Source organism: Lissotriton helveticus, chromosome 3_1 (assembly GCF_964261635.1).
Source record: "Lissotriton helveticus chromosome 3_1, aLisHel1.1, whole genome shotgun sequence".
In the NCBI taxonomy this organism is placed as follows: Eukaryota; Metazoa; Chordata; class Amphibia; order Caudata; family Salamandridae; genus Lissotriton; species Lissotriton helveticus.
The window spans coordinates 1,918,371,686-1,918,394,267 of NC_136061.1; the positions used below are offsets into that span (position 1 = coordinate 1,918,371,686).

The 22,582-nt window shown below is 47.7% G+C and overlaps 1 protein-coding gene across 2 annotated transcripts in view; it reads right to left on the reverse strand.

Annotated features, from left to right (window-relative positions):
• The window catches only part of CFAP161 (cilia and flagella associated protein 161), a 113,453-nt gene that overhangs the window by 41,385 nt on the left and 49,486 nt on the right, over positions 1-22,582 (reverse strand). For both annotated transcript variants that reach the window (XM_078682925.1, XM_078682926.1), the window contains 2 exons: positions 20,190-20,279; positions 4,671-4,924 (listed from right to left, as the gene is read on the reverse strand). In XM_078682925.1, the coding sequence (XP_078539051.1) occupies positions 4,671-4,924; positions 20,190-20,279 (344 nt within the window). The remainder of the gene's footprint in view (positions 1-4,670; positions 4,925-20,189; positions 20,280-22,582) is intronic.

Below are 22,582 nucleotides of genomic sequence, written 5' to 3' on the forward strand. Positions count from 1 at the left end.
GGAATTTAACCTTCTTGTGACTTCCACCCTGGATGAGATAGCCCCCTTGAGTAAGGGTAAAGCTAGAGAAGGCAGACAACACACTGCCCTGTGGTTCACTCCTGAACTACAGCAAATCAAGTCTAACTGCAAAAAACTTGAAAGGAGCTGGAGGAAGAACCCGACTCCACTGGCTAAGAACACATACAGCTCCTCTCATCGAAGCTATCAGTATGCGGTACGTAGAGCCAAAGCCAAATATTTTCAGACACGCATTGAGGCAGCCGAGAGCTCCTCGCGTGAATTATACAAAATATATAAAGAAATATCCTCAGTCTCGGGATCTAGTACCCCCATAAAGGTCTCTGTGGAGGGATGTAATAAAGTCGCTAACTTTTTTTCTAATAAAGTGAAAGCGATTTATGCCTCCTTTTCTCAAGTCCCAGTTAAAGGCACAGATCTTGCAGCAGGTAGCTCAATGGTATCCTTTGAGTCCTCACTACAAACTTTTAAGGTTCCCACAGTGGACAAGCTTATAAAGATATGCCGAAGTGTGAAGTCCGGGTCCCCCAACGATCCGGCACCGGCTTGGGTCATTTCAGAGGGAGTGTCAGCCCTGGAACCTCACATTAGGCAGGTCCTAAACACCTCCTTCTGCACTCAACAAGTCCCCAAAGAGTGGAAAAAGGCCATAGTACTGCCAATAAGGAAAAAACCTAACGTTAGCTTGGAGGTGCTGGAAAACCTCAGGCCTATTTCCTTACTACCGTACGTGGCGAAGGTGGCAGAGAAAGTGGTTAATACTCAGCTCTCTGAACACCTGGAGAGGTGGAACTTACTTCATCCATCTCAGTCAGGATTTAGGGTGGGCTATTCCACGGAGACAGCTCTCCTCCGAGCCACCGAGACTTTAAGAGCAGGGGCTGATGCAGGTCACACAATGGCCCTAATTATGCTCGACCTGAGTGCAGCTTTCGACACCGTAGCACATTCCATCTTGCTGCGGTGTCTGAAGGAAGCTGGGGTGGCTGGTCACGCGCTGTGCTGGCTACAGTCATTCCTCTCAGAGAGATGCTTTCAGGTTCAGCAAGGGACTTGTCGCTCAGCAGAGATGCCATTAGATCAGGGAGTGCCTCAGGGCTCGGCTCTTAGCCCCACTCTTTTTAATCTTTATATGGCCTCTCTGGCAAAAGTGGTACAATCATTTGGGGTGGAATTGGTGTCGTACGCCGACGACACCCAGCTGCTGATCTCTTTATCGCAGAACTCCTCCAACACTCCTACCAACTTTAAATCCTGCATGCAGGCACTGGGAGAATGGATGGACTCCCATTGTTTAAAACTCAATGGTTCTAAAACAGAGGTGCTGGTGGTGGGGGGAAAAAGCGATAATTGGTCAGCTGAGTGGTGGCCTTCATGCTTGGGTCCTACTCCTACCCCCTGTGAGGAAGCAAAGAACTTGGGAATCTGGATGAATCCCTCCCTCTCGTATGATGGCCACATTAGGCGTCTTGTGGGCAAATGTTTTGGAGTTCTAAAGACCCTAAATAAAACTTTAGACCTATTGCCCCTTGCGGCCAGAAGGACTTTAACACAGGCACTGGTGACCTCGCGGTTGGACTATGGAAATGTACTGTTCCTGGGGGCAACCGAGGGTAGCCTGGGCCGCCTCCAAGTCATCCAGAACTCCGCCGCCAGGTTGGTGTTGAGAAGACCTAGGGGGGCCAATTCGCAGAAGGCGCTGGATGCGCTTCATTGGTTGCCTGTGAAGAAACGGGTGCGTTTTAAGTGCCTACTCTTCTGTCATCGGATTGTCTGGGATAGGTCGCCCGCTTATTTAAAGGATCTAGTCAGCCGGTATGAACCCTCCAGGACCCTTCGTTCGGAGGGGACCGGACTGCTGACAGTCCCCAGGACGAGGAAGGCCAGAATAGGTGGTCGTTCTTTTGCGCTCCATGCAGCTCAACAATGGAACAAACTTCCCTTGGCCTTGAGACTGGAGAGTAGTGAAGCGCGGTTTAGGGCCTTGCTGAAAACTCACTTATACACAGCATAGACCTCTGGATCTCTCTCTTGCTGGTTCACTGCTAGCTTTAGCGCGGGGACATGCCGTGATGGCATTACTGAGCGCTTTACAAGAAAAAAAAAAAGATAACCCAAATGACACTAGTGCATTAGCAAAGACATTTGCAGAGATTTATAATCAATATCTGATTCGGAAAATTTTTGCTTGAGAACAGTAAGTCAATGTGTGAGTGAAGTTTGAAGGAAAATATTACTTTGGGATTTAAAATTTTTTTAAATGCATGTTTATAGTAAACCGAATTCCTAGACAATTGTATTTTCTGCTTTTGTCAGTGGTAGCTTTATGAGTGTCTTGCACTGTAGTACTGAGTACGTCAGTAGCTGATTGTCCATAGCAGTATTTTTAAGTTTCTGTCACTTTTATCTTCCTAGACCAAGTTTGGAGAATTGAGTCAGATGAAGAGGATGGGGTCATTTTCAGAAACGCATCTGAAATTTGAAGAGGTGAGCCGACGCGGTTAGTATTAGAGGTGAAGAAGAGTGAGTTCAGGATGAAGCTTTGTAGTCATTTTCGGATGGGAGAAAGTCAGAGGAATGGAGATAGACATCTACAGACTGCAGGGACTTTTTCAAAGTAAGCGTAGCAATGCCTACAAACACTGAAAGCAGTGTTGCAGCTTATGCGAAAGCCATGGTCAACGTGTGTCTTGGAGAGCTCTATACACAACACAAGCAGGTGCTTAAAACCCAAACACAATCAAGATGGCGACCAAGATTGTAATCCAGCTAATATAAAACTGTTCTGCACTGAAAATGGCTCAGAATTACGATTCCTGATTATTGACTTCGGCTTTAACCAGTTCCTCAACAACTGTAACCAGACTTGACTCAAAAGAACCGGAACAGTGGATATTTAGTCCCTCATGCCATGGGAGAGGTGGGCGCGTGATGTTTTCTGTCAAGTAGCAGCAACACCTTTAATAATAAAGAGAATATACATAGAGACATACAAATGGGGCAAGATACTATAGGATTATTTTGTATGTATGCTTATCTCAGGTGGATAGTGGTTAATGAAAGTGTCCACTTAAACTATTAGTGTGATGCAGCCTTGTTTATTGCCATTCTCTATTGGTAATCTATAGATCCTACATAACAAGCTGCCTCGTATGTAAGGCATATTAACTACTTTACAGTAACCTGTGGTTCTCACAACACAATTGCCACATGTTTTATATTGTCAGTTGACAAGTGCATTAGGTATCACAGTGTCAGAAAATCGTATTGCCAATTTGTTATGTGTTACAGTAGCATAATAATGAACAGAAGTTACCTACTGGTTAACCATGTAATAGCTGACATCCGTACACACGCACAGCTGTTATATGTCGAAGATATCAGGTCAAATAATTTCATGCTTTCTTCAGAAGAAATCTGTATACCTTCCTTTTCAAATCAGATTTTTAAGTCTAGAACTGCTCTTCCTTTTACCTTCCTTAGTTCTAGCTCTACCACCATCCTACCCGCCTCCCTCTCAAATAAGACATCTCATCCACTGCCATTTGTACAATAGAATTAATATGACCTACTTCCTTCACTGCATAGAGTAAGGATTATTTATTGTACTTTAAGGAACATCAATTTCATTCATTTTGAGAAGGCCTTTGACAGTATCCACGTGACAATCTCTGTCATATACTGAGAGTCTATGGCATTCCTCAGCAGATAGTTCTCCTAAGCAAGACCTTCCATGATAATTGTACCTGCAAGGTGGGAGACAGTGAGTATAATTTTCAAGTCAAGACCGGTATGAGACAGGGTTGCGTGATGTTAGCATTGCTCTTCAACCTAGACATTGACTGGGTGATGTAACACACAACTGAAAACTAACCCTGAGGCATCAGAAGGACCTTATTCCCATGATGGAGGGGCAGGCGTGATAGGGGGCAGGGGGTTGATGGGGGCAGGCAGAGACATCAAGAGCAGACTGAGGAAGGCCAGAAATGCCTTGATGATGCTGGACAATGTATGGAGGTCATCTCAGTACAGCACCAACACAAAGCTGAAGATTTACCAGAGCTGTGTTCTGTCCGCACTCTTGTAAGGATCAGAACACAGGTAGATGATTAAAAGCAACATCACCAAACTGTCAGACTTACACACCAGTACCCTGAGAAGAATCTTGTGCATTTTCTGTCCGTGAACCTTCTCCAACCAGGAACTGCATGCAAGAGAGTATGAACAGCATCATTATGAGAAAAAGATTGAGATGGGTAGGACACACCATCGGAAGAGAACAAGACTCCATCATAAGAACAGCTCTCCCTGGACCCCAGAAGGCAAACGGAAGAGAGGCAGGTCAAAGAACACCTGGATGCAAACTGTAGAAACAGAAATAAAGTCCCTGGCCGACAACTGGAGCACCATACAGAAACATGCCCAAGAGAGAGAGAAGTGGAGGTCCCTAATTGCTGCCCTACATGTCATCCAGCATAACAGGCAGTAAGTACTGCCTTCACTTTATTTTTTGTTAATTGTAAAGAGCTCTGTTGTCCATGTGGCTGGGTAAAAGAGCTATATAAATATATATAATAAATAAATATGCTTATTCTGTAAAAATGAAGACCTATGTTTAACATAATAATGTAGATATACAATGCTAATACCTTGTGATGACGTACGTGTTTCGGACACAAGCATTCAGATTTCTGCTGGCGGTCACTCCACAGTAGGAACCTAAGCACTGGCTCGAGTAGGCTATGTTATCGTCCGGAGTCAGCGAAATGCTTACTTCATCACACACCGGTACAAGAGTGGGGGCAGCTGGATCACCTCCAAGGACTTCCAGAACATCGTCATTCACAAGCATAACAGCATCCCCAAAATGAAGAAACCCATCAGCCGGAGCTGTCAAACATGCCTACAAAAAATAAAAGTGCATTTGTGATGTGAGGAACGATGCAAAATCATGGGTTAGAAGAACTTGTAAAGGGTTAAAAGTCTAATAATAAGAAGCTGCGCATATGACATAAGCCCCTGAAGTGCGCTGTTGGAGCAGGAGATTTAGAAAGTGATTTTAATTGTGTGATCATATCTAACGCTATAATATTGACCAGAAATCTAAATCAGATGGCAACAGACGTGGAGAAGGACTATGACTCCTGCATGTAATAGCGCAAACACAACTGTTTCCATTTTCTGGTGGAGTCTGAATTTAAGGCTCAGAATGTTCTTCATCTTGCCACTCTCCTTTCTAGAGCAGAGCAAACCAAGAAAGGCGTTAGGCAAATGTCTGGCTCTTGAAATGCAATATCTATTAGTACATCAACACAAGCCATGGCTGTGCCCGAAATCTTGGGGACTTTCTAATGGACTGGGAATTCTGTCACTTTGGCATTTCCCACATAGGCTGCAGGATAAGGTGCTGCTTTCCAAGCAGAAAAAGCAGGGTGGGCTGCCATCAAGGGTGCAAGCAGAATATAACCCTGCCTTACGACTAACTTCAGCCATACAGTTTATTGTTAAAGTCACATATTGAGCAGCATCAACAGCCATGCTTGCAACAATACCCACGGAGACTCCTTCCTGTTCCAATGCTGTTTTCTTAATGACTGGAGGAGTGGGAGTGGGTTTTGGCAGTGATGCTTTGATAAGTTCTTGCCTCCCAAAAGCAGGTAATGATGGAGATGGCATAATGGAGTATGGTGACTCCAGGAGCAAAAGCAGCGGCAAATTAATGGTGAGTTGGGCCCTAATGCAAGCAAGGAAAATGGAGTACTTAAGCCCCTGCTGTGTGGGAAAAGGCTGCCATAATTGAGGCCAATGAGTGCTCACATCTCTTATCCCCAATGCCACTGCATTTGCTCCATTAATGAGAACTACTGTCCTTTATACATGTTGGCTCCCACTGTGAGTGCCCATTAGTCAAATATCTTGTCCAAGGTCCATTATCCTTGTGGGGAAAGGACATGCAAATTTCCCTGCGAGATCACCAGATTATTATCTTATACCACAGGATATGTAGGCAGTGAGAACTTTGAGTCCTGGACACTGTCCTGCTGGATAAACCAGTGGATCATAAAACATGCATATATCCCTTTTAGGTTTCAGGTAAGTATCCATGTCAATAATTCCCTAACTTTTCTTCTTTCAACTCTTTTCAAGATTTTTGGTTCTGGTCTTTGAGACACGCCAGACTATTGTTTTTCCCAAAATAAATCATGCATAATATACATACAGGCAAGGACTTTTGGTCAGTCGGCATCATCTATTGGTCGGTTAAATGTCATTCCCACTTTGCTTCTGCCCACTTTTAGCATATTGATTGGGACAATTTGTCAGCCAACTCCACCCATTTGTTTGCTTCACCTTGAGTGACTGTACAAGGCCGGTGCACATTGCTCGCATTAAAAATAATGAATGTATCTTCCAAGACAAGCTGGTTCAAAGGTTACTTTATTTTTTTATTTTTTTATGTTTACTTTAAATACTGATTATTTATTTTGCCTGCGCTTTCGTTGCTCACTTAGGTGGTGATTTATTGTATTTTTCCTTTTTAAAGTTGGGGTAATAAAGTGTTGAGATGACACTGTAACATTGTAAGTGCCTGCAATTTAAGTACTTGGCTTGGTGATGGTTTTATTCTTGTCTCCTTATGCATAGAACAATAGATCGACATAGTATTTAGAAACATCACTAACAAAGTGGATACCCAAGTGATTTTTCTTTTATTTTACATTTTTAATTCAAGCGTATGGCAGCCAGAGTTAGGTTGCTCCAAGTTTTTGAACATTGTATTTTGTCTCATGAGCTTGCATTAAACAAAATTAAGCATGGCACTATCTGAAGGCAAGCGTATTGGGATTGCCAATGCTTGTTTTCAGGATTGTCTCTAGTCTCATTCGCCCCATCACCTTTAATCTCTCTCTGGTTATTTAATTTGTTCCACCCATGAACGGATGACCATAACTTGTTCCCCTCTGGCCCAGCTACAGCAGGAACACATGCTCCATTCTCCAGGACTAAGCAGTGCATTTATTCTCCACTTCTCTCCTGGCTGCTCTACTTTAAAGCACCTCTATCCTTGTGACTGTCCGTGGGCAAGGCACACGCAGGTCCTGTCGCAGGAGGTGGAATCTGGCTCTCCCTCACTTTTAAACAAACCTAAATTAATGAACAGGGGCTAACATGGTTCAAAACACACACGAGGCGTGGAATTTGTTTGCTTCAATGACTGATTATTCCTGAGGGGCAAATATATTTAACTTACAAGTGCCTGCCCTACCCTCAGAGGCAGGTAGAAAATCAAAGCATGTGTGGAATATAATTCACATCATTTCTATTATTATGCGAAATCTCCGAATCATTACATGTTCTTAGGTAAAATGTAAAAACAGCATTGGGTGAAATGTTTTAACGTGAAAGGCATCTGTGCATACATTTGGATGTGAGGGAGTATTTCATTCTAAACAGAAAAGTCCATCAAGCCCAAGAGCCGCAAACACCGTCCCCTCCCATTGTTCCCATGAGACTACACACAGCAGGGCTCAAGAAACACTAGAGCACTCTGGGAGAAAAGGGGGGGGCGTGAGAGGTCACTAATCCAGCAACTGCGTCAACTATACGGAGTGCACAGACACTGACGCCAAGGAGAAAGGAGTGACATGACCTATGGAAAGGGAATGCACGGAGACAGCCCCTACGAGAAGGGAGAGACAGGACTAGTGGAAGGGAGTGCACTGGCACAGCAGGAGAAGGGAGCGGGAGGGCTCATGTAAAGGGAATGCACAGATACACTACCTCATGGAAAGAAGTGCACTGGTACAGCACTATGGCAGAAGGGAGAGGGAGGGCTCACGTACAGGGAATGCACGGACACAGCCCCTAAGACAAGGGAAACACAGGATTCGTGGAAGGGAGTGCACTGGTACTGAAGGAGAAGGGAACAGGAGGGCTCATGTAAAAATGTAAAGGGAGTGCACAGATACAGGACCCTAAGAGAAGGGAGAGACAGGACTCATGGAAGGGAGTGCACTGGTACAGTACTATGGCAGAAGGGAGCAGGGGGGCTTGTGTAAAGTGAATGCACGGACACAGCCCCTAAGAGAAGGGAGAGCCAGGACTCATGGAAGGGAGTGCACTGGTACAGTACTATGGCAGAAGGGAGCAGGGGGGCTTGTGTAAAGTGAATGCACGGACACAGCCCCTAAGAGAAGGGAGAGCCAGGACTCATGGAAGGGAGTGCACTGGTACAGTACTATGGCAGAAGGGAGCAGGGGGGCTTGTGTAAAGTGAATGCACGGACACAGCCCCTAAGAGAAGGGAGAGACAGGACTCATGGAAGGGAGTGCACTGGTACAGTTCTATGGCAGAAGGGAGCGGGAGGGCTCATGTAAAGGGAGTGCATGGATACTTGTTGGACTCGGCCCTTTTTGCAGGGTCATCCCTGAACTTTGTGCCTTCCTCCTGTATTTTTTCCGATCTGTTGTTGGCTGTTTTATTACTCTAGGCACATTACCACTGCTGATCAGTGCTAAAGTGCATATGCTCTCAATGGTAAATTGATGTAATGGATTAGTGACTCCATGATTGGCCTGTTTGGTTTACTTGTCAGACCCTAGTACAGTGCACTGCGTGTGCCCAGGGCTTGTAAATCAAATGCTGCTGGTGGGCTTGCAGCACTGATTGTGACAACCACCGGAGCAGCTTGTAAAGTGTGTCTCAGGCCTTCCATTGCAGTGCCTGTGTGCAGTCAGATACTGCCATGCTGATTTGGCAAGTGCACCCAATTGCCAGTCCCCAAACCTTCCCTTTTCTGCATATCAGACACCCCTAAGGTGGGCCCAATGGCAGGGTGCATTGTAGGTAAAAGGTGGGACATGCCCTGATGTGTGTGGCATGTCCTAATAGTGAATTACAATCATTTCCGGTTTTCACTATTGCAAGGCTACCTGCTCCCATAGGCCAGAATGAGCAGTTTGATTATAACACCTTATAATACTAACTGACCCAGGGAACATGGTAGAAAAACGAATTTAGTAGGCCTGCACTCAGAGTGATGAAATACATCTTTTAGTGAAGTTGGTTTTAACATTCTGAGTTTGAAAATACCACTTTTAGAAAGTAGGTATTTTCTTGCCTAACTATCCAAGCCTGCCTCTGCTAGGTTACATATTCCTTGTCTGGTTTTTGAGTGACAGGGGCTGGGGGGCTCCAGGAGATAGGTTGAGTCAGCACAGGGCTGAATAAACCTATCTGCATGTAGACTGGTGGGAGGAGTTGCACTTGGGCCTCAATAGGGCTGTGCCTGCCTTCCACAATGCTTGCACCACCTCCTGTGGTGTGTCTGATGACCCTGGCCCACACTGTCAAAGGAAACAAGGAGTCCTGTAAACAAAGTGCTCCAGGACTGCACAGAACTGGTTTGGACTAGGTACCAACACTCTCTGCCTTCAGAGACAAAGGATTTTGGTGTATAAAAAAAACTCAGGGATACAAGACTTCACCAATCAGCTCCCCCCTAAATTCCCTTGCTGGGAATTGAAGTGCATTCTGTTGTGCTGGGCCTTCTGAGAGACTGCGTGTCGCTGGGACCTGGAAGCACGACTCAACGACGAGATGCGTGTCGCTGCCGTAGCAGTTGCCGTCGCAATGCCAAGGAAGGGTGCCAGCCCTACCACCATCGCATCGCCGAAGCGCGGCGCAACACTGGATAATCGTGCCACCGCCGCAGAGGTCGCCGTCACATCACCGGAAAAGCGTGTCGCAGGGCCTGTCGTGGCTCCAAAGATCATCGAGTTGCCGCACGGCCATCGGGCGTGCACGCATCGCATCAACATTGTTGCATCGTAACCAAGAAGCCATTTTGTTGCATTGCACCGGAGAAGAGTATCGCATCAAGGTGCCATCCTGTCGAATCATACCGGAGAGCAGTAAGAAACCGAAGCATTACCTCCCCACACAGTAAGGAAGCAAGCATCAACTCCCCTGCACAGCAGTAAGGAATCAACGCACCCACTTCCCTGAGTGTAAGGAACCGACGCATCACTTTCCCTGCGACCTTTTTGTTTGTTCTGCGTTACGCATCAAAGGTACATTGAGAGTTAAGTGTTGCATTTACAACTTGAGAGAACTGAGCTATTTTCTACCAGTTTAAAGTCTATTTGTGAGTACAGTATTGTGGATTTTTGTCATTTGGTCTTGTGTTAAGTCTATATAAAATACTTATTTTTATAATACAACCTGTGTGGTGTCCATCTGTAGTGTTGTCACTTTATTACTGTATGTGTTAACAAATGCTTCACACACTGCCTCGGAGATAAGCCTGCCAGCTCGTGCCAAGCTACCAAGGGGGTGAGCAAGGGTTATTTTAGGAGTGTAGCCCCTTACTCTGACTAGACGCAAGGGTCCCTATTTGGTCAAAGGTACCTACCTCTGCCAACTAGAGACCCCCAAATCTAAAATTGGTGGTCAGCGGTGACGATTTGGACTTGCATTTGTGATTCATATACAGTGATTGGTGTACACTACTAGTGAGTGCAGACCATAATGCAACCACAGTGTCCCTGAGACAGATTGCGGGACTGGCCCAGGGGTTCATGGTCCTAATGGTGGGAGGGACACTCCACTGACTCTAGATGAGAGTATCGGGGGGGTTCCCCTATGGTTGAAGTCCTGGTGTGTGAGTGTGGAGACCACCCTGAAGAGGGTGGGTTGAGTGACAGAGACAGTCAGATACTGTATTTCCAATCTCTGGAGAGTGGTGTGGAGTACGTGTGCAAGGCACTGTATGGCGAGGTGAAGGATAGTTTGGTTAACCCTTGTTTGGGGCTATGTGATTCAATTATGGGAGAGCATATTGTAAGTCCCTGTTTTCCAGAGCTATGCCAACACCTGTTGGAGTGTGAGTTCTCTGATCCTAGGGAGTTTGCACAGGAAGCAGACCTCTGGCTGCATGCAAGAGGGTCTGAAGAGGCATTTGGGAGTGATCCTAAAAGGAGTGGCTCAGGTATCTTCCGGACCTGTGTGGTGGAAGTGGTTCAGAGTAGCCCAGCTAGGTCGTGGTGTAGTGGGAGGGGTGTAGGGGCTCACATCCTGTCTCAGTGGAGACAGAGTGAGGGTGGGGCAGCGTGTCTGAAGGTGCCCGAAACCCAGTCTCAGGGTCTGGATGGTTCTTTAAGGGAACACCAGGTGGGGAGCCTAGTCTGTCCTGATGGGCCGCCCTCTGAAGGGGATCCCCTAGTGTCTGGTGAACAGAGTGTCTGTAAGCAGGTCTCCATCATTTCTGGTGTCTGGCAGTGCCAGTACTAAGTGGAGAGTGCAGAATTCCAGATTGAGGGGTGAGAGGGGGAAACAGTCCCCAGTGGAAGTACCAGTGGGTCAGGGACCTGCCAGAAGTGCAGAGTCACCAAGGAATGACCATGGTGACACCACTTCTGTCCTGGGGGATCTTCAAGCACTGTCAGATGGACAGGGGTTGGGAAATCTGCACTGGGCAGACTGTCACACGACACATGAGTTGTGTGTTACCCTCGGGGGATATGTGTGCTACCCAGGAAGTCCTGGTGTGCCAGGTGGGTGCTCAGTTGCAGGGTTTAGTCCCTGGGACGTCTGACCTAGAGGGAGGGACAACTGTAAAAGGTGTCCCTACCAAGTTGTCTTCTAGGAGTACCACTACATGTGGGAGGATGCAGCACTCTGGAAAAGGGTGCAGAGGGAGGGATTTCTCGCCTCTGACCCAGGTTCAACTGGAGGGTTTAGACCCTAGGTTGGAGGGCCGGGTTCAGGGTGTCCCCCCTGACCTGGAATCCCTGTTGCAGGATAGAACCCCTGAACTAGTGGGCCAATTGTGCAGGACACCTGCCACAGGTGCCCTGGCAATTTTGGAAGGGGGTACCGCTCCAGGTGGGAGGGTGTAGAGCCCCAAGGAGGAGGGGCACCGGATGTGGGAAAGCCCACCCCAGTCTGCGGTCCGGCCGCCAGGTACAGACCTGGGGCTGGTGGGTCAGTGTCAAGATGTCATACTTGACCTGATAGGAGGGAGATTGGACAAAGGGTGCCAGGCACCTGGGGCTACTGCCCCCGCTCTGTGATGCCACAGAGGTTTGAGAGCCCTGAGAGGCATATGGCCTGGGTCTCATCACTGACCACTGTCAGTGACCACTGTGGCTAGCTGTCTGTCTGTTGGGACACACCTGTGGGCAGGCTAAGGATAGGTGCTGCCCAGATGGTGTCCACAGGTGAGGAGAAGGATTCCCCATGGGTTAGCTTGGTGGGCCCTGAGAGTATGGACAGAGAGATCCAAATGGGTTCAGATTGGTGTAGAAATGGAATATGCCCAAGCTGTTGCAGGCCAGGGTTCATGTTCTATCGCCCAAAGAAGAGAAGCCCATCAGGCTAGTGGTTGGTCTCCTCTGCGTTTTGGCTGGAAGGGGGTTGTATTGGACTTAGCTCTTTTTGCAGGGTCATCCCTGAACATTTTGCCTTCCTCCTGTATTTTTCTGATCTGTTGTTGGCTGTTTTATGACTATGGGCACTTTACCACTGCTGATCAGTGCTAAAGTGCATATGCTCCCAATGGTAAATTGATGTAATGGATTAGTGACTCCATGATTGGCTTGTTTGGTTTACTTGTCAGACCCTAGTACAGTGCAGTGAGTGTGCCCAGGGATTGAAAATCAAATGCTGCTGGTGGGTTTGCAGCACTAATTGTGCCACCCACTGGAGCAGCTTGTAAAGTGTGTCTCAGGCCTGCCATTACAGAGCCTGTGTGCAGTCTGGTACTTCCATGCTGACTTGGCAAGTGCACCCACTTGCCAGTCCCCAAACCTTCCCTGTTCTACATATCAGACACCCCTAAGGTAGGCCCAAGGGCAGGGTGGATTGTAGGTAAAAGGTGTGACATGCCCTGATGTGTGTGGCATGTCCTAACAGTGAATTACAGCCATTTTCGTTTTTCACTATTGCAAGGCTACCTGCTCCCATAGGCCAGAATGGGCAGTTTGATTATAACACCTTATAATACTAACTGACCCAGGGAACATGGTAGAAAAACGAATTTAGTAGGCCTGCAGTCAGAATGATAAAATACATCTTTTAGTAAAGTTGGTTTTAACATTCTGTGTTTGAAAATACCACTTTTAGAAAGTAGGTATTTTCTTGCCTAACTATCCAAGCGCGCCTCTGCTAGGTTACGTATTCCTTGTCTGGTTTTTGAGTGACAGGGGCTGGGGGGCTCCAGGAGATAGGTTGAGTCAGCACAGGGCTGAATAAACCTATCTGCATGTAGACTGGTGGGAGGAGTTGCACCTGGGCCTCAATAGGGCTGTGCCTGCCTTCCACAATGCTTGCACCACCTCCTGTGGTGTGTCTGATGACCCTGGCCCACACTGTCAAAGGAAACAAGGAGTCCTGTAAACAAAGTGCTCCAGGACTGCACAGAACTGGTTTGGACTAGGTACAGACACTCGCTGCCTTCAGAGACAAAGGATTTTGGTGTATAAAAAAAACTCAGGGATACAAGACTTCACCAATCAGCTCCCCCCTAAATTTCCTTGCTGGGAATTGAAGTGCATTCTGTTGTGCTGGGCCTTCTGAGAGACTGCGTGTCTCTGGGACCTGGAAGCACGACTCAACGACGAGAAGCGTGTTGCTGCCGTAGCAGTTGCCGTCGCAATGCCAAGGAAGGGTGCCAGCCCCACCACCATCGCATCGCCGAAGCGCGGCGCAACACTGGAGAATCGTGCCACCGCCGCAGAGGTCGCCGTCACATCACCGGAGAAGCGCGTCGCAGGGCCTGTCGTGGCTCCAAAGATCATCGAGTTGCCGCACGGCCATCGGGCGTGCACGCATCGCATCAACATTGTCGCATCGTAACCAAGAAGCCATTTTGTTGCATCGCACCGGAGAAGAGTATTGCATCAAGGTGCCATCCGGTCGAATCATACCGGAGAGCAGTAAGAAACCGACGCATCACCTCCCCACACAGTAAGGAAGCGAGCATCAACTCCCCTGTACAGCAGTAAGGAACCAACGCATCCACTTCCCTGAGTGTAAGGAACCGACGCATCACCTTCCCTGCGACCCTTTTGTTTGTTCTGCGTTACGCATCCAAGGTACATTGAGAGTTAAGTGTTGCATTTACAACTTGATAGTACTGAGCTATTTTCTACCAGTTTAAAGTCTATTTTTGAGTACAGTATTGTGGATTTTTGTCATTTGGTCTTGTGTTAAGTCTATATAAAATACTTATTTTTATAACACAACCTGTGTGGTGTCCATCTGTAGTGTTGTCACTTTATTACTGTATGTGTTAACAAATGCTTCACACACTGCCTCGGAGATAAGCCTGCCAGCTCGTGCCAAGCTACCAAGGGGGTGAGCAAGGGTTATTTTAGGAGTGTAGCCCCTTACTCTGACTAGACGCAAGGGTCCCTATTTGGTCAAAGGTACCTACCTCTGCCAACTAGAGACCCCCAAATCTAACATTGGTGGTCAGCGGTGACGATTTGGACTTGCATTTGTGATTCATATACAGTGATTGGTGTACACTACTAGTGAGTGCAGACCATAATGCAGCCACAGTGTCCCTGAGACAGATTGGGGAACTGGCCCAGGGGTTCATGGTCCTAATGGTGGGAGGGACACTCCACTGACTCTAGATGAGAGCATCGGGGGGTTCCCCCATGGTTGAAGTCCTGGTGTGTGAGTGTGGAGACCACCCAGAAGAGGGTGGGTTGAGTGACAGAGACAGTCAGATACTGTCTTGCCAATCTCTGGAGAGTGGTGTGGAGTACATGTGCAAGGCACTGTATGGCGAGGTGAAGGATAGTTTGGTTAACCCTTGTTTGGGGCTATGTGAATCAATTATGGGAGAGCATATTGTAAGTCCCTGTTTTCCAGAGCTATGCCAACACCTGTTGGAGTGTGAGTTCTCTAATCCCAGGGAGTTTGCACAGGAAGCAGACCTCTGGCTGCATGCAAGAGGGTCTGAAGAGGCATTTGGGAGTGATCCTAAAAGGAGTGGCTCAGGTATCTTCCGGACCTGTGTGGTGGAAGTGGTTCAGAGTAGCCCAGCTAGGTCGTGGTGTAGTGGGAGGGGTGTAGGGGCTCACATCCTGCCTCAGTGGAGACAGAGTGAGGGTGGGGCAGCGTGTCTGAAGGTGCCTGAAACCCAGTCTCAGGGTCTGGATGGTTCTTTAAGGGAACACCAGGTGGGGAGCCTAGTCTGTCCTGATGGGCCGCCCTCTGAAGGGGATCCCCTAGTGTCTGGTGAACAGAGTGTCTGTAAGCAGGTCTCCATCATTTCTGGTGTCTGGCAGTGCCAGTACTAAGTGGAGAGTGCAGAATTCCAGATTGAGGGGTGAGAGGGGGAAAGAATCCCCAGTGGAAGAACCAGTGGGTCAGGGACCTGCCAGAAGGGTCGAGTCACCAAGGAATGACCATGGTGACACCACTTCTGTCCTGGGGGATCTTCAAGCACTGTCAGATGGACAGGGGTTGGAAAATCTGCACTGGGCAGACTGTCACACGACACATGAGTTGTGTGTTACCCTCGGGGGATATGTGTGCTACCCAGGAAGTCCTGGTGTGCCAGGTGGATGCTCAGTTGCAGGGTTTCGTCCCTGGGTTGTCTGACCTAGATGGAGGGACAACTGTAAAAAGTGTCCCTACCAAGTTGTCTTCTAGGAGTACCACTACAGGTGGGAGGATGCAGCACTCTGGAAAAGGGTGCAGAGGGAGGGATTTCTCGCCTCTGACCCAGGTTCAACTGGAGGGTTTAGACCCTAGGTTGAAGGGGGCCGGGTTCAGGGTGTTCCCCCTGACCTGGAATCCCTGTTGCAGGATAGAACCCCTGAACTAGTGGGCCAATTCTGCAGGACACCTGCCACAGGTGCCCTGGCAATTTTGGAAGGGGGAACCGCTCCAGGCGGAAGGGTGCAGAGCCCCAAGGAGGAGGGACACCAGATGTGGGAAAGCACACCCAGTCTGCGGTCCGGCCGCCAGGTACAGACCCGGTGCTGGTGGGTCAGTGTCAAGATGTCATACTTGACCTGATAGGAGGGAGATTGGACAAAGGGTGCCAGGCACCTGGGGCTACTGCCCCCGCTCTGTGATGCCACAGAGGTTTGAGAGCCCTGAGAGGCATATGGCCTGGGTCTCATCACTGACCACTGTCAGTGACCACTGTGGCTAGCTGTCTGTCTGTTGGGACACACCTGTGGGCAGGCTAAGGATAGGTGCTGCCCAGATGGTGTCCACAGGTGAGGAGAAGGATTCCCCATGGGTTAGCTTGGTGGGCCCTGAGAGTATGGACAGAGAGATCCAAATGGGTTCAGATTGGTGTAGAAATGGAATATGCCCAAGCTGTTGCAGGCCAGGGTTCATGTTCTATCGCCCAAAGAAGAGAAGCCCATCAGGCTAGTGGTTGGTCTCCTCTGCGTTTTGGCTGGAAGGGGGTTGTATTGGACTTAGCTCTTTTTGCAGGGTCATCCCTGAACATTTTGCCTTCCTCCTGTATTTTTCTGATCTGTTGTTGGCTGTTTTATGACTATGGGCACTTTACCACTGCTGATCAGTGCTAAAGTGCATATGCTCCCAATGGTAAATTGATGTAATGGATTAGTGACTCCATGATTGGCTTGTTTGGTTTACTTGTCAGACCCTAGTACAGTGCTCTGAGTGTGCCCAGGGATTGAAAATCAAATGCTGCTGGTGGGTTTGCAGCACTGATCGTGCCACCCACTGGAGCAGCGTGTAAAGTGTGTCTCAGGCCTGCCATTACAGAGCCTGTGTGCAGTCTAGTACTTCCATGCTGACTTGGCAAGTGCACCCACTTGCCAGTCCCCAAACCTTCCCTGTTCTACATATCAGACACCCCTAGGGTAGGCCCACGGGCAGATGCATTGTAGGTAAAAGGTGTGACATGCCCTGATGAGTGTGGCATGTCCTAACAGTGAATTACAGCCATTTTCGTTTTTCACTATTGCAAGGCTACCTGCTCCCATAGGCCAGAATGAGCAGTTTGATTATAACATCTTATAATCCTACCTCACCCAGGGAACATGGTAGGGAAACGAATTTAGTATGCCTGCACTCACAATGATAAAATACATATTTTAGTGAAGTTAGTTTTAACTTTCGTTGTTTGAAAATACCATTTTTAGAAAGTAAGTATTTTCTTGCTTAACTATCCAAGCCTGCCTCTGCTAGGTTGTGTATTCCTTGTCTGTTTTTTGAGTGACAGGGGCTGGCGGGCTTCAGGAGACAGGGTGAGTCAGCACAGGGCTGAATAGACCTATCTGCATGTAGAGTGGTGGGAGGAGTTGCACCTGGGCCTCAATAGACCTGTGCCTGCCTTACACAATGCTGGCTCCACCTCCTGTGGTGTGTCTATTGACCCTGGCCCACAATGTCAAGCGAAACAAGGAGTCCTGTAAACAAAGTGCTCCAGGACGGCACAGAACTGGTTTGGACTAGGAACAGACACTTTCTGCCTTCAGAGACAAAGGATTTTGGTGTATAAAAAAGGGGGCCCAGACCCCAGAACTTTAGATCACTTCTTGGAATCAAGACGAACCTTTGTTGAGAAGAAGAACCAGGAAGCTGAAGGAGGAGACTACCCCTGTGTTGTGTGTTTGGGGTTTGGCCTGCAGAGGTTGTTTCATTTACTTCAACAAAAAGAGAGAGGTCTGGTCAGTCGCAGGACTGCCACAAAATTGGAGCGAATGAAGAAGGGGTAACACACACACTCAATTTTGAGTAGGAAGGCCCTCACACACCGACCTGGTCAGTGTCATGCTTCATCATCGGGCCCCACCAAAGAGGCCGAGTGCCTCTTTGGTGTGCTGCGACGCCAGAAATACTGCGGAGCTGGTCGTGTGGGGAGGGCGTGATGTGAGTGAAGTATAATTAAAAGTGCCTAAGAGGGTATCAAAAAAGATTTTTTAATGAGTGATCCCTAAGACACAGGTAAGTGGTATATGTGTCTGAATTTACGTGCCAAGGTTGTTAGGATTTGGTTAAATTCAGCTAAATACCACACAGTTAATTAATCAGTCAACATGTTTCTGCCATACTAGTGGTATATATTCACCAAGGCATTCTTCAGGACTATACCCCGGCGGTATGGACACTCTAATAGTCCACCCTAACCTGGGGGCGTGAAAGTGAAAAAAGAAAAGGTGAAAAAAGTGCTTAAAATTAGAAGAGCGTGATGCTCATTCTAAAGAAAAAAGCCCCAAGTTCAGGGGTATTTCAGCACTTTAAAAGAGGGCGCTACTAGCACCATGGTTCTCGGGAGGAGGATTGGAGCGCGCCTGGCACATCGCCCTCAGCACTCGCAACCCGCTTTTGAACCTTCAAAATTCCTCTGGACCGGACCCCGACGAGGTTGTTTCATTGCCAAAGAAAGGAGAAGAGGACTGAGTGTGCTTTTCATCATCTTGAAGAAGAATCTCCAAGGGCTTGAACTTGAGCTTGCCTCCTGCCTGAAGTCTCAAGGACGCAAGACTTCACCAACCAGCTACCCCCTGAATTCCCTTGCTGGGAATTGAAGTGCCTGCTGTTGTGCTGAGCCTTCTGAGAGACTGTGTGTCGAGGGGAGCTGGAAGCGCGACTCAACGACGAGAAGCGTGTCAAAGCCGCAGCAGTTGCCGTCGCATTGCCAAGGAAGCGTGCCCACGCTGCCGCTGTCTCCATCACATCACCGAAGCGTGGCGCATCACCGGAGAAGCGTGCCGCCGCCGCAGAGGTCTTCATCGCATCAATGGAGAAGCGTGTTGCAGGGCCTGTCGCGGCTTCAAAGATCATCGAGTCGCTGCACGACCGTCAGGCATGCAAGCATCGCATCAACATTGTTGCATCTTAACCAAGACGCCATTTTGTCGATTCGCACTGGAGAAGAGTATCGCATCAAGGCGCCATCCTGTCGCATCGTACCAGAGGGCAGTAAGAAACCGACGCATCACCTCCCCACACAGTAAGGAAGCGAGCATCAACTCCCCTGCGCAGCAGTAAGGAACTGACACATCCACTCCCCTGAGTGTAAGGAACTGACGCATCACCTTCCCTGCGACCCTTTTATTTGTTCTGCGTTACGCATCCAAGGTACATTGAGAGTAAAGTGTTGCATTTACAACTTGAGAGAACTGAGCTATTTTCTACCATTTTAAAGTCTATTTTTGAGTACAGTATTGTGGATTTTTGTCATTTGGGCTTGTGTTTAGTCTATATAAAAATACTTATTTTTATAATACAACCTGTGTGGGGTCCATCTGTAGTGTTGTAACTGTATTACTGTATGTGTTCACAAATACTTTACACACTGCCTCTGAGATAAGCCTGCCTGCTCGTGCCAAGCTCCAAGAGGGTGAGCATGGGTTATTTTAGGAGTGTAGCCCCTTACCCTGACTAGACGCAAGGGTCCCTATTTGGTCAAACGTAACTAACTCTGCCAACTAGGGACCCCCAAATCTAACAATACCGCACCCCTGAAATGAGAGACAGGACTCAAGGATGGGAGTGCACTAGTAGAACAGGAGAAGGGAGCGGGGGGTCATGTAAAGGGAATGCAAGGACAGGCCCCTAAGAGAAGGGAGAGGGAGGGCTCGTGGAATGGAGTGCACTGGTACAGCAGGAGAATGGAGTGGGTGGGTTTCTGTAAAGTAAATGCACGGATACAGCACCCTAGAAAGGAGAGACAGGACTCATGAAAGGTAGTGTACTGGTACAACACAGTAGCAGAATGGAGCGGGAGGACCCATGTAAAAATGTAAAGGTAGGGCATGGATAACGCACCCTAAGAGAAGTGAGAGACAGGACTCGGGGAAGGGAGTGCACTGGTACAGCAGGAGAAGGGAGCGGGAGGGCTTATGTACAGTGAATGCATGGATACAGCCCCTAAGAGAAGGGAGAGACAGGACTCTCGGAAGGGAGTGCACTGGTACAGTACTCGGGCAGAAGGAAGCGGGAGGCCTCACATCAAGGGAGTGCATTGATACAGAACCCTACAAAGGAGAGACAGGGCTCATGGAAGGGAGTGCACTGGTACGACAGGAGAAGGAGAGCTCATGTGAAGGAAGGGAACCGATACATTTACCCTGAATCGGGGGGAACAGAAACACACTTGTCATTATATTTACCAAAATGATACAATAAGAACAATGAAAAAAATGAAAATACTGTACCGGTTTTAAAATTTTGCTTTTCAGATTACTTGATTTCTGTATTAGAAGTTCGCCTTTTTCTCTCTTATCCAAAAAGTCTTTCAGTAGTTCCTGTAAATAACCCATAAAAAGATTTACAATACGAACACATTTTAACGCGCCTAGAAGTGAGTAGCTAAGTATTCGGCTGAACACGCTTCCCAGTTTCCGGTTTACTTCTTAGAGTGGTCCTGTTACCTGAGGCCTGGTGGTTGCAGGATTAGCATTCTGTCTGCATTGTGGTGCAGGGCAGGTTGTGAGAATGGGCTGTGGTGAGGTTCAGGGCTTAGCTTGTCTCTAAAAGAATGAGTCCTGGTATCGGGCAGTTTCAGTTGTGAGGGACAGAATCTAAGTCGTACTATACATACAAATGGGTCCAGTGCACCTGTACAAAAGCGCAGATTTTGTAAATGCGTTTTTTAGGGTACAAACGTGACAATAATCCTGAATCACATCATTGAGCACACAAGGACCCTCACTGCTTTGCAAGACATGTTGAGGCAAGCACGTAAACATTATAAAGTGTGAGGATGAGACCATTCAACACAAATAACAGCTGAAAATGGGGTCCTTGTGTCCACTTTCAGATTATTCTAATGAGGATGCTATTCTAAGGGGGGGTTTATAGTATCAAATGTTAGGGTTACATTCGGGGACACAGCAGTGGCATAACGCAAAATGAAGTGGTCCCCCTACAAAATATGAAGAGGGGGTTCCGAGTCTCCCATATCTCAGATATTCAATGGCCTTCATGCAGGGTCTGACTGAGACAGAAAATAGACACAGGTACCAGAATAAAAGTGTCCCCACCCATTAGTGAATAAAATAACAGAAAAGTGTACACTTTTACAAATGGCACCGTTTTGAACTTGTAAAGAGACGCTCTATAGATGCTTTGCAAGGTATGGAAGATTCCCAGGTCCATGCATAACGTGTTACTCCAGCCCAACTTTTACTTTCTTTGAATTCTGGGACTTGTAGTCCTGTTTTATTGTGAAATAAACAAGACTACTAGCCCCAGAATTGAAAGAAAAAACCTGGACTGGAGCATCACATCGCGCATGAACCTGGGGGACTTGGCAGGAATGTAGAAGACTGCATGGATTTGTGCTTGCTGCAGGCGATGTTTGTTTTAAAATCTGGAAAAGCAGCCGTAAAAACAGTCCAAGAGACAGAAAATAGCCCCACAGGCAGCCAAAAAATCACTTACCAGACCAGCCCATCAGGCACTGCCTGATTCCCCTATGCGCCAGTTCTACCCTGACCGCCGGCTGAATGGGGCTCCCTAAAGCTGGGATCCAGTGTGCCACAGGGGCCTGCCTTACTCCTCTAGGACACATCCGTCATCGCTTTTAGGCTGCCGAGATATGGATTCACATGTATGCTTTAGCGCACAGTTCACCTATGTTTAATGGTGGGTGCTGGTCGATTCATTTGAATGTGCACTTTGTAATAGTAAAGCCAGGTCTATGAATTTAGAATTAGATTTCTCTTTTTTAGACCGATTCATTAAACATAGAAAACAAATATCTGGCTTCAGTAAATTAGTTTGGGTACAAATTCATTTGTAGCTATTAGACAATTATTAATGGGCAACCTCAGACCGAGTGGTAATAGTCGGCTCCGCCATTCCTTTATCTTGAAGTTGTCTATTCAGTGGGTGGCTATGTCCTGTGTAAATAATTGTACTGAACTAGTTAAAATCACGTACCGAAAGACACATCAGATGGGTAACTAAATAATAAGCTCTGTTCCGAATCTCGAATATCACTGCCCAGACCCTCCTCCATTTCCCATTAAGTTGTTTCCCAGTCAATTTTCGGACAGGTTTGTCATTGAGCAAAGACTGAGGTTTTCATCTTCGTCCGTCCCCCCTTCTGTGAGTAAAAGGTGAGACGCAGCATGTAAGGGAGGCTCTGTAGTGTTGCACTCCGTGTTCCCAGTGTCCATACATTAGGACCGGCCCTGCCGGTATCCTATAGGTCCGCATCACGTCAGGAAACGTGCCTCATGCTGGAGTTCTCAAACGGAACCGAAATATGTAATTCACCAACCCTAGTCTATGCGGCCTTCCCTAATGTCACTTCCAACTCCACGTGATGGGCACCACAGAAGGGTAAACCAGGAGCATATGTTGGGTTTCTGAACCCTCCAACGGCCATCCATTGCAACTATGTATCCCAATAGCACCATTAATGGATGTCATTTAAAGGTTATTTAGGGGTCACCAGGGGTCGCAGGGGTTTGCGACCCCCCTGGCAGTGCCTTTCCGACCCCTGGCCTCAAGGTGGCAAAACTCAGTGGCAGGAACACAGGGGCAGCCAATCCTTACGGATCACGGTTGGGGCTCTACTTTCCTTGTTTTCTGTAATTTT